This window comes from Mesocricetus auratus, unplaced genomic scaffold (assembly GCF_017639785.1).
Source record: "Mesocricetus auratus isolate SY011 unplaced genomic scaffold, BCM_Maur_2.0 Super-Scaffold_6723, whole genome shotgun sequence".
Lineage (NCBI taxonomy): Eukaryota > Metazoa > Chordata > Mammalia > Rodentia > Cricetidae > Mesocricetus > Mesocricetus auratus.
Genome location: NW_024429183.1, coordinates 4,235,275 through 4,249,459, shown reverse-complemented (window position 1 = coordinate 4,249,459; position 14,185 = coordinate 4,235,275). Strand labels below are relative to the sequence as shown.

Here is a 14,185-nt window from a genome sequence, read left to right as displayed (position 1 = left end):
GGCAAAAAAAATCAAAGTTTGGTTTTTTGTTTGTTTGTTTGGTTTTTCGAGACAGTTTCTCTGTAGGTTTGGAGACTGTCCTGGAACTCTTTGAAGACCAGGCTGGTCTTGAACTCAGAGATCCTCCTGCCTCTGCCACCTGAGTGTTGGGATTAAAGGCGTGTGCCACCACTGTCGGGCAAAATTTTTTTCCACATCCTTTTTTTTTTTTTTTTTACGAGACAGGGTTTCTCTGTATTGTTTTGGAGGCTATCGGTCCAGCCCGGCCTGGAACTCACAGAGATCTGCCTGCCTCTGCCTCCCGAGTGCTGGGATTAAAGGCATGCGCCACCACCGCCCAGCCTTCCACATCCTTTTAACTAGACTACCACCAGAAGGTGTGGCCCAGATTAGGGTGGGTCTTCCTTCTTCCATTAATTAAGAAAAACCTTCACAGGAGTGCCCAGAAACTTAGGTCCCAATTCATTTAAAATGTTCAGCAGACAACCAATTTAGCCATCATGCGGGGCCGTGCTAATTCATGTTTAGCTGAAGAGTAAGCTGTCTTCTATTCTCTATGTCATAGAGATGAGAGTTGTGCTTGAGTCAACATCTTTCCCATTCCCAGGCAACGCAGGGATTCCCTGCATGTGGCTTTAGAACCACTGTCCAGTCAGAAATAGCAACGTTTATCCTTGTAGCATGATAGCTTAAGTACATCAGCGCCACCTGGAGGCATGCTAATTAAAACAGTTTGCTGAGCCCACTTAAGTTTCTAATTTAGTGGGTCCAGTATAACACAGCTGACCCACAGCCCCACACTCTACAAACCACAGCTCTAACAGATAAATTTGTGACTGGTAGTGTCTGTTCGCGCCTTTAATCCCAGCAATGGCATCTGAGTTTGACACCAGCCTGGTCTACAGAGCCAGGGCAGCAACCAGGGTTGTACAGAGAAACCCTGTCTCAACAACAAAAAGACAACCAAAAAAGGATCACCTTGTAAGGGGTGGAGGGAGGTAGCTCAGCTGGTACGGTGATGGCTTAGCTTGTGCAAAGCCCTGGGTTCTAGTCTTAGCCCCACATAAGCAAGTGGTGGCTCATACCTGTAATCCCAGCAATCTGCGGAAGAGGCAGGAGGACTAGAAGTTCAAGGTTATTCTTGGCTACATAGCAAGTTGGAGGCCAGAGTGGAATACATGAGGCCCTGTTTTGTGGGTTTCTTTAAAAATCAACTTGTGCCAGGCGTTGGTGGCGCACACCTTTAAGCCCAGCACTCGGGAGGCAGAGGCAGGCGGATCTCTGTGAGTTTGAGGCCAGCCTGGTCTACAGAGCAAGTTCCAGGACAGCCTCCAAAACAATAACAGAGAAACCCTGTCTCGAAAAAAAATCAATTTTCAGATTGTCAATTCCCAGCTATACAGTTTGTATTTGGAAGGTGCCTGGGATCAGATGGCCCCTTTCCACCTTTCACAGCCACAGTCACCACTTTCCCTCATGGAGTGCTGCCCTAGAATGGGTGCCAAACAGGAAGGTGCCAGGACACAGCAGGCGCCCTGCAGGAGGCCCTGGAAGAAAGCTCCATTAAGAGACGAGGATAGGAGAATGAGGAAGGGCTTTGTGAGACAACAGTCTGCTTCTTGGTGGAGTGTTGCTCATGTGGTGCCGCATGCTGTTCCCCAGGAGTCTGTACCTATTCACCTCAGTAAAGAAGGCAGTGGAAGCCAAAGAAATTATTCCACTGAAGTCCAGCTCAGTGAACCAATGAGCTCACTGGAGTCATTATAGGAGGGCGAGTGATCCCCCAAACAGCCGCACTATCCAGGAGTCACATTGCAGCATAGGTGTGTCGATAGGAGCTCCCCACCCTTTAGTTACCTTCAATCTACTACAGACATCTGCTGAGACCATCTGCGGCTGGGGAGGATTATGTGCAGCTGGGGTAAGAGTGGAGACAGGAGCTGTAATTTCAGGCGAGGACCTGATGACTCTTCCCCACACTCTCCTTCTATGAGGGCACGTTAACAGGCTTGATCTAGGGAGGGTCTCGTGTAGGTCATCATAGCTGGTCTCTTTTCAAAATGGCAGTGGCCATACTATGCCCAGAGAACTGTATTCCACAACACAAGGGCACATTCAGCATGAATGGTCTACTGATTTCTGTAGGTATGTTATAGTTTCACAAGTCCCCCCCAAAAATTATGTCAGTCCTGCTCGCCCCATTTCATGGACACTTTGACTGATTGGTTAGGTCACAGCTTATTTAGTTCTCAAGCTAGGAAACCAAATTCCAAAGATAAGGGTGGAATTCGTCTATCTGGCACAACCCCCAACATGTCCTAAACACCGAGTTGGCAACGGAGAAAATGAGATGAGGTGGCTCTCAGGGCAATGACAGCATACTTACTTATTCAAATTAAAAGATGAGCACAGGCTGCTCCTGATAGGATGTGAGTCCAGCTTGGCACTGGTTTGCCTCTGAGGACCAACTTTGCCAATGAGGTCAATTGAGGAGGCAATTTTTCATAAATGAAATGACCTAAGGCAGCATTCCTATAGTTTAGGTGGAATAGATTTAAAAGGGTGATTATAACATAATAAAAAAACACGATATTTTGCCAACAGCCTTGGGATTAAGAACTGAGGCTACCTAGATTTTAAAAAAACTATTTTAGGGTGCATATATGCAAAACCACTATAGACTATTCTTCTGAGACAGGTGGTCTCAGACTTTCAAATTTCCTGCCTCAGTTCTCTGAGTACTGAGATCAGATGTGTACTCCTATGCCAAGCTTGAAGATCACATACGTTGGTTCCCCTGCTATGACAAGTTATCGAAACTCTAACTTAATACAGTTTCTTACAGTTCTAGACATCAGAGGTCCAACACAGACCCACTGGACCAAAATCACGGTATGAGCAGGAACTTTTGGAGAAGGGGGAAACTACAGTGCTTTGCCTTTTTCAGCTTCTGGAAGCTTCCTGCATTTCAAGGCACATGTCTCCCTCCATCTTCAACCTAACAAAGGCTGCTTGACTCTTATGATACTACCTTCAATTCTCTTCCAATAAGGATGGTTGTGGCTACACTAGGCCAACCTGGATAACCCAAGATACATTCTTTTAAAGTCAGCTGATTAGCCAATCAATGGTAGCATATGCCTTTAATCCCAGCACTCTGAAGTCAGAGGCAGGTGGATCTCTGTGAGTTCAAGGTCAACCTTCCATACTGAGAAAGTTTCAGGACAGCCAGGGCTGCACAAAGAAACCTTGTTTCAAAATAAATAAATAAAATAAAAATAAAAATAAAGTCAGCTGATTAGAATATTTGATTCTCCCTTGTCAAGTTCAGTCGCATGTGCCTCGGCTCTGGGGACTAGGGTGTGGAAATCTTGGGGAGATCATCATTTTTGACTATCACACCAGTCTCCCTTTATAGACACGTATTTCTTCACAGAGGTCAATTCCAGGTCCTCCTGGCTTGCTTTGAATAAGCTGCAGTGTAATCTAGTAACATATATTCAACATTCAATAAAACAGATGCACACACCTTTAATTCCAACACGTGAGAGGCAGAAGCAAGTGGATCTCAATGAGCTCGAGGCCAGCCTGGTCTACAGAGTGAGTTCCAGGACAGCCAGGACTGTCCCACAGAGAAACTCTGTCTCAAAAAACCAAACAAAACACCACACAATGCTGCAGTGTTCAACCTCATCAAATACTTATGGTAGTTATAAGCCACTGGCATCACTTTCCATAGCCAATACTCTGTAAATTGCTCGCACTTTTGCCTTCATATTTTTTTCTCTTCCCCCCTTCACTTTAGTTCCCTCACTTAAAATTTACATTTGTGTGTGTGTGTGTGTGTGTGTGTGTGTGTGTGTGTGTGTATGCTTGCTAGTAAGCATATCACGACAGGTATGTGGCGATCACAGTAACCCTCTGGCAAATTTAGTCTTTGCATTTAACTTGTGGGTCCCGGGAATTGAACTCAGGTCCTTAGGCTTAACGGCAAATGCCTGCTGCGTCATCACGCCAGCCCTACCCCCACTCGTTTTAAATAACTGACATCTTGCGGTATTTTCCAGTCCAAACGCAAGTTCCTCTGGGAAGTGGAGACAGGCAAGGGCTAATCTTGGGTGAGCTCGCACTTCTGTTTGGCTTCAAGAAGGCGGGGTGGGAGATTTAAAGTACCATACCAGGCTGTGAAGGGACTCCCCGTTCAGGTAAGGGGGCTAGGATGGGCTATAGTCTGGATGGAAAGCCTGCAAACCCTCAATTTTCCACTCCCAAGCGTCAAGAACAGAGGCTGACGAGCCCTCACGAGACCTGCCCTCGTGCTGCGTGAATGGCGGGTGGCGGGTATGAGTTCAAAGCACAGCTGGGAGACAGGCTTCCCCATTGGCTGGTTACCGCATCCATCACAGAGCCGCAGTCTGTCATTGGCCGGGTCCAAGCAGAGGCAGAGTTCATGATCTGCTCTGTGCCACATGCTCCACATAGAAAAGGGCGCAGCGCGAGTTCTGGTGCGGCCATGGCGAGCGTGGACGAGAGTGGGCGCAGGAGGCCTCGACTGGCAGCGTCGCTGCAAATCAGCCCTGGACCCTGGAGGCCCTGGGGAGGCCAGGAGCCCACAGAGGCTGGGGACGGGGTACCTGGGACCCCTGGGGCACCTGAGACTGGGGTGGCTAGGGGGCAGGAGGCCCGTGGGGAGGCCTGTAAGGCCCTGGGAGGCTCGGTCATGCACGCAGAGCCCGCAGGCGACTTCCCCATGGCCGCCCAGGAACTCAGTCTGTTGCCCAGGGACCCACCCCCAGTCCAGGCGGTGGCCCTGCTCAACCAGTGTGTGGCTAACCTGGGCGTCTCTCTGACCTTCCTGAAGGACCACACTGCAGGTTTGTCCTGGGGCAGGTGTGTGCATGTTGGGTGGTGAAGGAGCCACTAATTAATTCGGGAAGGTCGGGCTCTTCCAGTGCCCTGCTGAACTGGCCATGATGATCCTGGGATCTCTCAGGTAAACCCCACTCACAAAGAAGCAAGGCAAACAGCTTGAACAATCTGGTACCTTTCAAGGCTACAACTAAACAAATGTCTCCATCAGCCACCCCTGGTGAAAAGGGTTAATTTCATGCAATCACAGTTGCCTGTGTTGGATACTGTACCTTGCTCATGGGGAGTGCCACCTGAAGGAACTTAAATGTGTTCTTATCCTTGGATCAGGTGACCCAATTCTGGGATTTTTTTTAAAAACCTGCTCCTGGGCTATTACACCTGAGATGACAGTATTGAACCCAAAGATCTTTTAAGAGGAGGGCATGGAGGAGAAAATTGAAAGGCAGAGTCTGCTGTTAGGAAGGAAGCTGTCTCCTCATATGGCGTGGGGGGGACGTCCTCCTAGGTTCTAGGCTCTGTCCCCTGAAGTTCCCTATTCCTCCTGTCATTCATGCTTGCTTCAGAAGGCTCTGTGAAAGTCAGGTTGAGTTAGCAATGGAGATAGCCTGTGGTTTGTGTCTTTCCATGCCATCTGTAGAGTCCCCATTTAGTGTACCAGAACCTTTGTTGTTTTGGTTGCCATCTGTTGTCAGGTTCAAGAGGAGGCTTAAGGGAAAGAAGGGGGCCAGGTTCATAAATCCCTACTAGAAATGGTCGAGCTGGGGCTGAAGGCCAGGAGACTTCTCCTTCCTCAAGATCTCTTCCCCAGGTCCAGATTCCTCATTCTCTGTGTGTGCAGAACTGGATGGGTTGGTCTGTCCTGCGGGAACAGGGAGAAGCAAGATGGAGGCCAAACAACAGGCGGCACTCTCTGCCCTTCAGTACATCCAGAAGCAGCTGGAAAAGCCAGGTAGCCAAGGCCCAACTGGGGTGAGCAGCTGTGTGTTGGGGGTGTGTGATGCCCGAGCCACAAGCAAGTCTAATGTATCGGGCAAAAGCCTGGAGATTTAAATGAAAGACAAGACGTCCAGCCTTTGTGCTAAGAGAATGCGTGCGTGCATGTGTGTGTGTGTGTGTGTGTGTGTGTGTGTGTGTGTGTGTGTGTGTGTGCTTTTATTGCAAGGAGGGAGCAGCCTTATATAAAGACTTAACAGCACAGTGGAAAAAACCCAGGTGTAAGAGTTCGTGTTTTCATAGTTAGAGGTTGATGCCTGTGGGGCAAGGCCGGGGCTGTAAGCCAGGACTAGAGAACAGGATGCACCCGTGGTTATTGACTGACAAACAACTCAGAGACCCCCCGTGTGGGTTGGGGCCCAATAAGGTGTGTGTGTGTGTGGTGTGTAGTATGTATGTGTGGTGGGTATATGTGTGTGGGTATGTATGGTGGTGTGTGTGTGTAGAGTGTGTGTGTGTGTGGTGTGGGTGTGTGGGTGGGGTGTGTGTGTGTGGTGGGTATGTGTGGGTGGGGTGTGTGTGTGGTGTGGGTGTGTGGTGTGTATGTGTGTGGGGTGTGTGTGTGTGGTGTGTGTGTGTGTGGTGTGTGTGTGTGTGGTGGGTATGTGTGGGGTGTGTGGTGGGTATGTGTGGGGTGTGTGTGTGTGGTGGGGTGTGTGTGTGTGGTGGGGTGTGTGTGTGTGGTGGGGTGTGTGTGTGTGGTGGGGTGTGTGTGTGGGGTGGGGTGTGTGTGTGGGGTGGGTGGGTGTGTGTGGGGTGGGGGTGTGTGGGGTGGGTGGGTGTGTGTGGGGTGGGTGGGTGTGTGGGGGTGGGTGGGTGTGTGTGGGGTGGGTGGGTGTGTGTGGGGTGGGTGGGTGTGTGTGGGGTGGGTGGGTGTGTGTGGGGTGGGTGGGTGTGTGTGGGGTGGGTGGGTGTGTGTGGGGTGGGTGGGTGGTGTGGGGTGGGTGGGTGGTGTGGGGGTGTGGTGTGGTGTGGGTGTGGTGTGGTGTGGGTGGGTGTGTGGTGTGGGTGGGTGTGTGGTGTGGGTGGGTGTGTGGTGTGGGTGGGTGGGTGTGGGTGTGGGGTGTGGATGGGTGTGGTGTGTGGGTGGGTGTGGGTGTGGGGTGTGGGTGGGTGTGGGTGTGGTGTGTGTGGTGTGGGTGTGGTGTGGGTGGGTGGGTGTGGTGTGGGTGGGTGTGGTGTGGGTGTGGTGTGGTGTGGTGTGGGTGTGGTGTGGGTGTGTGTTTGGGTGGTGGGGTGTGTGGGTGTGTGTTTGGGTGGTGGGGTGTGTGGGTGTGGGTGTGGTGTGGGTGTGTGGGTGTGTGGGTGTGGATGTGTGGGTGGTGGATGTATGTGTGTGGGGTGTGTGGTGGGTGGTGGGTGGTGGAGTGTGTGTGGGGTGTGGGTGTGTGGGTGGTGTGTGTGGGGTGTGTGGTGGGTGGTGGGTGGTGGAGTGTGTGTGGGGTGTGGGTGTGTGGGTGGTGTGTGGGTGTGGGTGTGGGTGTGTGGGTGGTGTGTGGGTGTGGGTGTGGGTGTGGGTGTGGGTGTGGTGTGGGTGTTTGTGTGGTGAGTGTGTGGGGGGTGAGTGTGTGGGTGTGGGTGTGTGGGTGGTGGAGTGTGTGTGGGGTGTGTGTGTGTGTGTGTGTGTGGGTGGTGGGGTGTGAGTGGGTCTACAGCCCCATTTAGGCATCAGCATGGAGAAATGTGCCATCTCTGCTCTGATGCCCTACATTGAAGCCAGGGAGCACAAGAGCACTGCTGGTGGACTCAGTGCCTGGAAGATGGACACTTGGCCTCCTCTTTTTGGCCTCCCAAAGGATCAACTAGCTCCTCTTGTCTCTTTCAGAGGCTCCTGTGACTCCCCGCCAGCCTCTGCTCACCTCGCTCAACATAGGTAGGTAGGCACTTGGTTTAAACTCTGGTGTCTGTTCTCAGGGAAGGGGGAAAGGTGGGGGGAGCTTGGCTGAGTCCTGCCCTGTCCTCTGGTCACTGTGCAGAGAATATCCTGACCCATGAGCAGCGCTGTGCAGCTGTGGTCAGTGCTGGCTTGGATCGACTACTGAATGAGAGTTCTCCATACCAGGCCTGTAAGGGGACAGTGGCTGCAGTCATCCTGGAGAGGGGTAGGAGTTGCCCTGCCCCCACCCCAGCTTCGCAAACAAGCTCAGGCTCCTGGCCTGAGTTTTCTTGTCCCTTCCTGCACAGAGGTCCAAGGCACCATTGGTCACTCCAAAGAGACCTACGAGCTGGTGGCACTGGGTACAGGCAGCAGCAGCTGTGCTGGCTGGCTGGAGTTCTCAGGCCGACGGCTCCATGACTGCCATGGTTTGGTCATTGCCCGCAGGGCCCTGCTGAGGTGAGGAATAGGCAGGCAGGCGGGATCTGTGGCAAGCTGCCTAAGACCCTCACCCCACCCCCTGCCTGTCATTCCTAGGTTCTTCTTCAGGCAGCTCCTGCTGGCCACAGAGGGGGGACCCAAGGGCAAGGAGCGGTCAGTGCTGGCCCCCCAGCCTGGGCCTGGGCCCCCCTTTGCCCTCAAGCCTGGGGTCTTCCTGCACCTGTATGTGAGCAACACTCCCAAGGGGGCAGCCCATGACATCTAGTACGTACGTGTCCTGGGCTGGGAGTCCCTTGGTTTCATTGTGGGGGAACCAGGGTGTAAAGAGTACCCTGATTCTGCTGCCCACTCCTCACAGCCTCCCACTGGCCTCAGAAGACAATGTCCTACACAGACCAGCCTTCCGCCTGCAGGCCCATATCTGTGGACAGCTGAAACCTGTATCCTATGTGGCACCTGCCCTCCGAGATACCCATGTGGGCTGCCTCTCAGCCAGTGACAAGCTGGCACGTTGGGCTGTCCTTGGGCTGGGTGGTGGACTGCTGGCCCACTTCCTGCCACCACTCTATGCCACCAGTCTTGTCCTAGGTGAGGGGCACAAAGTGCTGGGGCCGACAATGGGCTCTGGGTGGTGTGCAGGATGTGGTAACTCTGACCGTGTCCTGTGCTCTCTGCCCACAGCTGACCCCTGCCATGACCCCCCAACTCTGAACAGGGCCATTCATTCCCGGCCTAAACTGGACAATGTCTTGGGGTCGTGTCTTCCATGTCCATATGTCCGCACCACGATGCATCTGTTTGCTGGGCCCCTGGTGGCCCCCTCTGACCCTATGCCTAGCACCTGCCATGGCCTGAGCCTCAACTGGAGCCTAGGGGATCCTGACATCGAAGTTGTTGATGTGGCCACCGGACGTGTAAAGACTGAGTGAGGAGGGCCCTGTGGGACTGAGCCTTATCAGGGAGCTCATGGGTAGGGAACCCTATCCCCCTGCAAGAGGGTAAAGAACACTGTGGTAGCTGGTGCCTCCTGTGACTGGTAACACAGGCACTGTGAGTAGGAGGAGATTGTGTGAGTGACGTGGGTAAGCCTGCCTACTCTTTCCTAATGATCATTACATGTCTTTTCTCAGGGCCAGCGTTGGGCCCCCCTCCCGCCTCTGTAAAGCGGCCTTTCTCGCAGCATTTCGCCAGGTTGCCAGAGCTCTGGAGAATCCCCAGCTCCTGTCTCTGAAGACCTATGAAGATGCCAAGGTAGACTTCTTTCTCTCCAGCCCTTTCCTCCACCCACAACACTCCCGGTAGATGCCCTACTCACCCTGTTCTCTCCCCCCAACCCTAGGCTGTGCCCTACAGGGAAGCTCGCCAGCAGCTCTCTCACCTCCTGGACCTGCAGGGCCTGGGGGCCTGGCCCTCAAAGCCACTGGTGGGTAAATTCAGACACTGAGCCGGACTTCGAGGGACAAAGACCCCTAGTAGACTTGGACCTCCACAGTGGGAGGATGTCCGAGAGGCCAGACAAGGAGAGGTGGAGAGCATAGTGGATGAAGGCAAGGAAACGGTGAGGACGGAGCTGCGACACCAGTAGTTGAAGACTCTTGCATGTCTGCTTTGAATAAAGAAATGCTCTCCAGTGGTTTATGTGTTTGGGTGTGTTGAGGTAGTGTACCATTGTGGGAGCGTTTCAAGCCACCACAAGTGGGTACTCACTTAAGACCCTACCCTCCAGAACTACTCTGTTGGCATCCTGTTTAACAGAACTGAAAGCAGACGTGGGAGGGCCTAAATGCCAGGGCAGGTCCAGGCAGGAGGGCAGGCTAGGAGCATTTTCTTGCCTGTGAGGCCCGAATCCCTTCCTTTCTGAGGCTTAGGCTTGGGGAGCGGAAACAAATGGGTGCTGTCATCTGGTCAGAGGCATGGCTTGTGCTGGCACTTGTGTTTTGCGGGTTAAGTGCTCATGTTGAAGAATGCAGGGTGGCAGCAAACACCAGGAGTCCATTCTCTGGGACCCGTGGCTGTAAAAGCCCACTGCCACTGTGGAGAAGCCATCACCTTTCAGTTGCAGGATGGACGCTGCTGCCTCCTTTCCCTCCAGGGCGCCACAGTGGACGCAGGAAGATGGCACTTACTGTAGATGTCCTGTAGATGCTGCGTTGTAAACTGGGGCCTTGCTCCCCGGGCTGGGAGCATGGCAGCTTTGAAGTTCAGGGAGCCAGTGTGCGCCCCGCACCCCCATTCTATAGTCCGAAGCCCTCTCATCCCCCTCCTTTCCCAGTTCAGGGCCAGAGTGCTGTCATGGAGGGACCTGGTGAAGCTAGTCAAGACTGATGTTGATGTCTAGTGTTCTGTGGGAACATGGCCCACTAAGAGGAGCGTCTGAAGCAATTCTGTGGAGCAGCACTTGACTCGGGGTGGGTGAAGAGGCACATGTGTAGAACATGGCGGAATGGAGCAGCAGTGCTAGAAGGTTTGAAGGGCAATCTTCTAGGGTGTGGACACAAGTGCTTCGGTTCCATGGCCTGCAGATTAGAACCGGGGCTTAGACCATTGGTACTCTGGTTCTGGCTGTGGGGTTAACCTACCTAGGACACCCCAGGCATTCAGACAGTCAATTAGATGACTCCCCACCTCCACATTCTAGTGTTGCCCATTCTAATAACCCTGTGACTGAGTGTCCTGTGGGCCTCTTGTTCTATGTCTCTGTTGACCATCAACTGATGACTCCTACCGGAGCTGTCATTCAGGGTCAGCCTGGGCTTTCTCTCCACCCTAGTCCTCATGGTCAGTCTCTAAGCCTGTATGCACACTAGTAGACTTGTGGAGAGTGATGCTAGTCCCTGTGACCAGAGGTCAGGCATCTGCAGAGTCAAATGGCAGCAGACCAAAATACCTATGGTAGAAAAATACATGTGTACCTGATTCATAGATTCTATGATTTCCTGAACGACCCAGCATGACCTCTATTTTATATTTTTCATGCCTCTTTCTGTGTTAAGGTAATTCTGAGGCGCTGAAGCATGCAGGAGGCGAAACTCCATGGTAGAGCCATACGGCAGGCCTAGTTTCCATCATGCCAGGTTGTGAATTAGTTATATGGGGATACTGTGATATATTTTAATAGTTTTAGTTTTAGGCTGTATGTAAAAGGTGATTGGTTGGTTGATCCTCTCCTCCCACAGCCCTATGTCCACCTGTTGGTCCAATCCCCCTACCCCACCCTGCCCTTCCTGTTACTTGTATTTTGCCTTTTTGTCTTTTTAACCCTTCCCCAAGCATACCTTTAGTCCCTCTGGGATTGAAAATTTCCGCAGCTACTAAGGAAATCAGTGTAGTGGTTTTTCTAAAAACAACTTCTGTACAGGCCAGCTGTACACTGAGTATTTACCCAAGAGTGAGTCTTTCACAGAGAGACCTGCATGTCCGGGTTCATCGCTGCTCTATTCACAATAATCAGGAAACGGAGCCAGTCTAGATGTCTGACAACTGAAGAATGGATAATGAAAGTGCAGTACATAGACACAATGGAATTGTGTGTAGCCAGGAAGAACAATAAAATGGCATTTGCAGGAAAATGGGTGGAACTGAGAGTTATTTTAAATGAAGTGTCTCTGCCCAGATCTAGAAGACAAGTGTATTCTTTGTGTGTGGGAAGGCATGTGTGCAGATGCAGGGGAGGCCACAGGTTGACACTGGATGTCTTCCTCAATCGCTTCCACCATGTTTTGAGACAGGGTCTCTTATGTAGTCCTGGGGTTCTGTGACTGGTCTGGGCTGGCTGGCCATTGAGCCCCTGGGACCCTCCTGTCTCCACTCCCTAGTGCAGACACTGCTACAAAGCTTTAATTTTTTTAAAGTAAAATTGGATGGATGGATGGATGGATGGATGGATGGATGGATGGATGTGGGGGTGGGGCCTACGCATGCCGTCCCACAAGTGGAAGTCAGAGAGCAGCTTTCAGGAAGTTGATTCTCTTCTACCATGTGGATCTGGGGAACTGAACTTAGGTCACTGGATTTGAAGGCAGGCATCTCTGCCTACTGAGCCATCTCACTGTCTCTAGGTGCTGGGGACAGCTTAGGCCCTCATGTTTGACCAGCAGGCTGCAGGAGAGATGTGGTCATCTCTGGCCGGCCTTCTGGAAGAACGCAGTGAGGGCTGCCCACTGTCGTCCATACTCTCCCATCTCGGCAGCCAGCCAGGGCTGCTGGATTATTTTCCATGCTCTTGAATTTGGCTTGACCTCTGTGAGTCCTATTTTGCTGATCTATAAAAAGAGGACTGGGTGAGGTCATTATTAGTCTCCTCCTGGCTCAGCTGTCCCTGCCTTTGCTCTGCAGCTCCTGACTTCTGTGGAGATCAGCATCCCCTGCCAGTCAGGTCCGCACGCTTGAGGAGGCCACAGGTAGAGCCAGGGTCATCGGGGTAAGAAAAGGTCAGAGAGCAGGCGGGAAAGTAGGAAGGGCTACATCAGAGGGGCCCACAAGGTAAAGGCCTTGGGGAGCCTCTTGCTGAGAGAGGGGACACAAGAAAGCTGGTAACCTTTTTCTTGTCACTTTTGAAATCTTTTCTCATGCTTATAATTTTCCAGAGATGAGAGTTCTGGAAACCCCATGTCTATTCATTAGCCCACTTAACTGCCCACTATTTACCCCAGGAGACAACTTAAGTTGATTGACTATTCCTGCCGCAGTGGTGATAGCAGCCAGGCCCAGAAATGGATCAGTCACTGTGCTTTGGTTTTATGTCCCTGAGTAAACAAGTTGTTCAAAAATGACATTAACTCTGCTGTGATCTGCCAAGAAGTACTCTTTGTCCCTTGGCTGTATCTATGGGCCTGCTGATCCTTGCCTCCCCAGTCAGCCTCTTCGTTACACAGTATCTGCCTAACTCTCTTACTGCACTATCTCGGGGTGACGGTCTGTTGATGTCTTCTTGGCCTGATCCGCCTGGGTGAAGTTTTGCTGACAGTAGCATATTCAAATTGGAGCTATCATCCCAGTACACTCCTGCAAGGCTTCCTGGGTGCCTTCTTCAACGTCCTGCCCCCTTCCCTACAGTCCTAGCCTGTGGGAACTTTTCTGGACCTCTGCAGGCTCTGCACAATGCTGTCTCTGGGCTTCATCTTCATTTGAGTGGCACAGTAGGCACCTAGGTAGAAGCATGGACTCAGGGGACCAAGGCTCCCCTCTGCCTTTCTAGTTCCTCATATGGCAAGTGAATGTGAGTCTCAGCCATCCAGCAAGCTGGGATTCAGCCAGGAGTAGATGGGGCTGTTCTTGGTTCCTGACCGTCTTCTGGTCCTGTCTGCCATCAATCCTAGAGGGAATTGTCATTGTCTCCTGCACTGAGGGGGCAGAGCACAGACAAGCTGTGAGCAGAAAACTAGCACTGCAGGGTCTCTTCACAGAAATGTGTCTGCGTGAGAACAGAACCTGCTCTAAACAGGACTCAGAGGGGCTGGGACACAGCTCCATGTGCAAAGCACATGCAGTGCAGAGGCAGAAGCAGGGAAATCCCTAGGACTCCCTAGTCAAATCAGTAAGTGCCAGGTCAAGAAAGACCCTGGTTCACAACAGAACTAGGTAGAGGTAGACTTTCCAGATGCCCCTGCCCTGTCCCTCCGCCCCCAACCTCACCTCAAAGTACTGAACAGGGTGTTCCATCCAGCATGGACCAGTGTGTGTCCACCCACTCCTCCACTAAAGGACATCTCAGCAATTATGAAAGTGCTGTAAGCATCTAGGCCAGGATTTTGTGTAGATTTAAATTTTCATCCCTGGGCTCATAGCTTGTTTTGTGGGTGTTTTTGTTTTGTTTTGTTTTGTTTTGCTTTGTTTTGTTTTTGTTTTAGGACAGGGTCTCACTATATATTCCTGGCTGACTTCACGCTTGTGGTGATCCTCCTGGCTCTGCGTCCTAGTGCTGGGCTTGTAGCCATGGACCTCCACACCTAGTATCATAGTTCTGGGAATCAAACCTGAGGCTTTATGCACACCAGACAAACT

At 51.9% G+C, this 14,185-nt stretch overlaps 1 protein-coding gene across 4 annotated transcripts; it reads left to right on the top strand.

Annotated features, from left to right (window-relative positions):
* The first annotated feature begins 4,464 nt into the window (after positions 1-4,464).
* Adad2 (adenosine deaminase domain containing 2) lies at positions 4,465-9,815 on the top strand. 4 transcript variants are annotated; one of them, XM_021228929.2, is made up of 11 exons: positions 4,470-4,630; positions 4,862-4,874; positions 5,711-5,821; positions 7,691-7,738; positions 7,842-7,967; positions 8,050-8,200; positions 8,279-8,446; positions 8,541-8,770; positions 8,864-9,107; positions 9,313-9,433; positions 9,522-9,815. In XM_021228929.2, exons 1-11 carry the CDS (start codon positions 4,514-4,516, stop codon positions 9,624-9,626), a joined length of 1,434 nt encoding a protein of 477 aa, XP_021084588.1. In that variant the 5' UTR covers positions 4,470-4,513; the 3' UTR covers positions 9,627-9,815. The 4 variants fall into 4 exon arrangements, with proteins under 4 accessions (XP_040591972.1, XP_005073143.1, XP_021084588.1 ...); XM_021228928.2 differs by having other exon boundaries at positions 5,681-5,821; XM_040736038.1 differs by having other exon boundaries at positions 4,465-4,874.
* Positions 9,816-14,185: the final 4,370 nt, after the last annotated feature.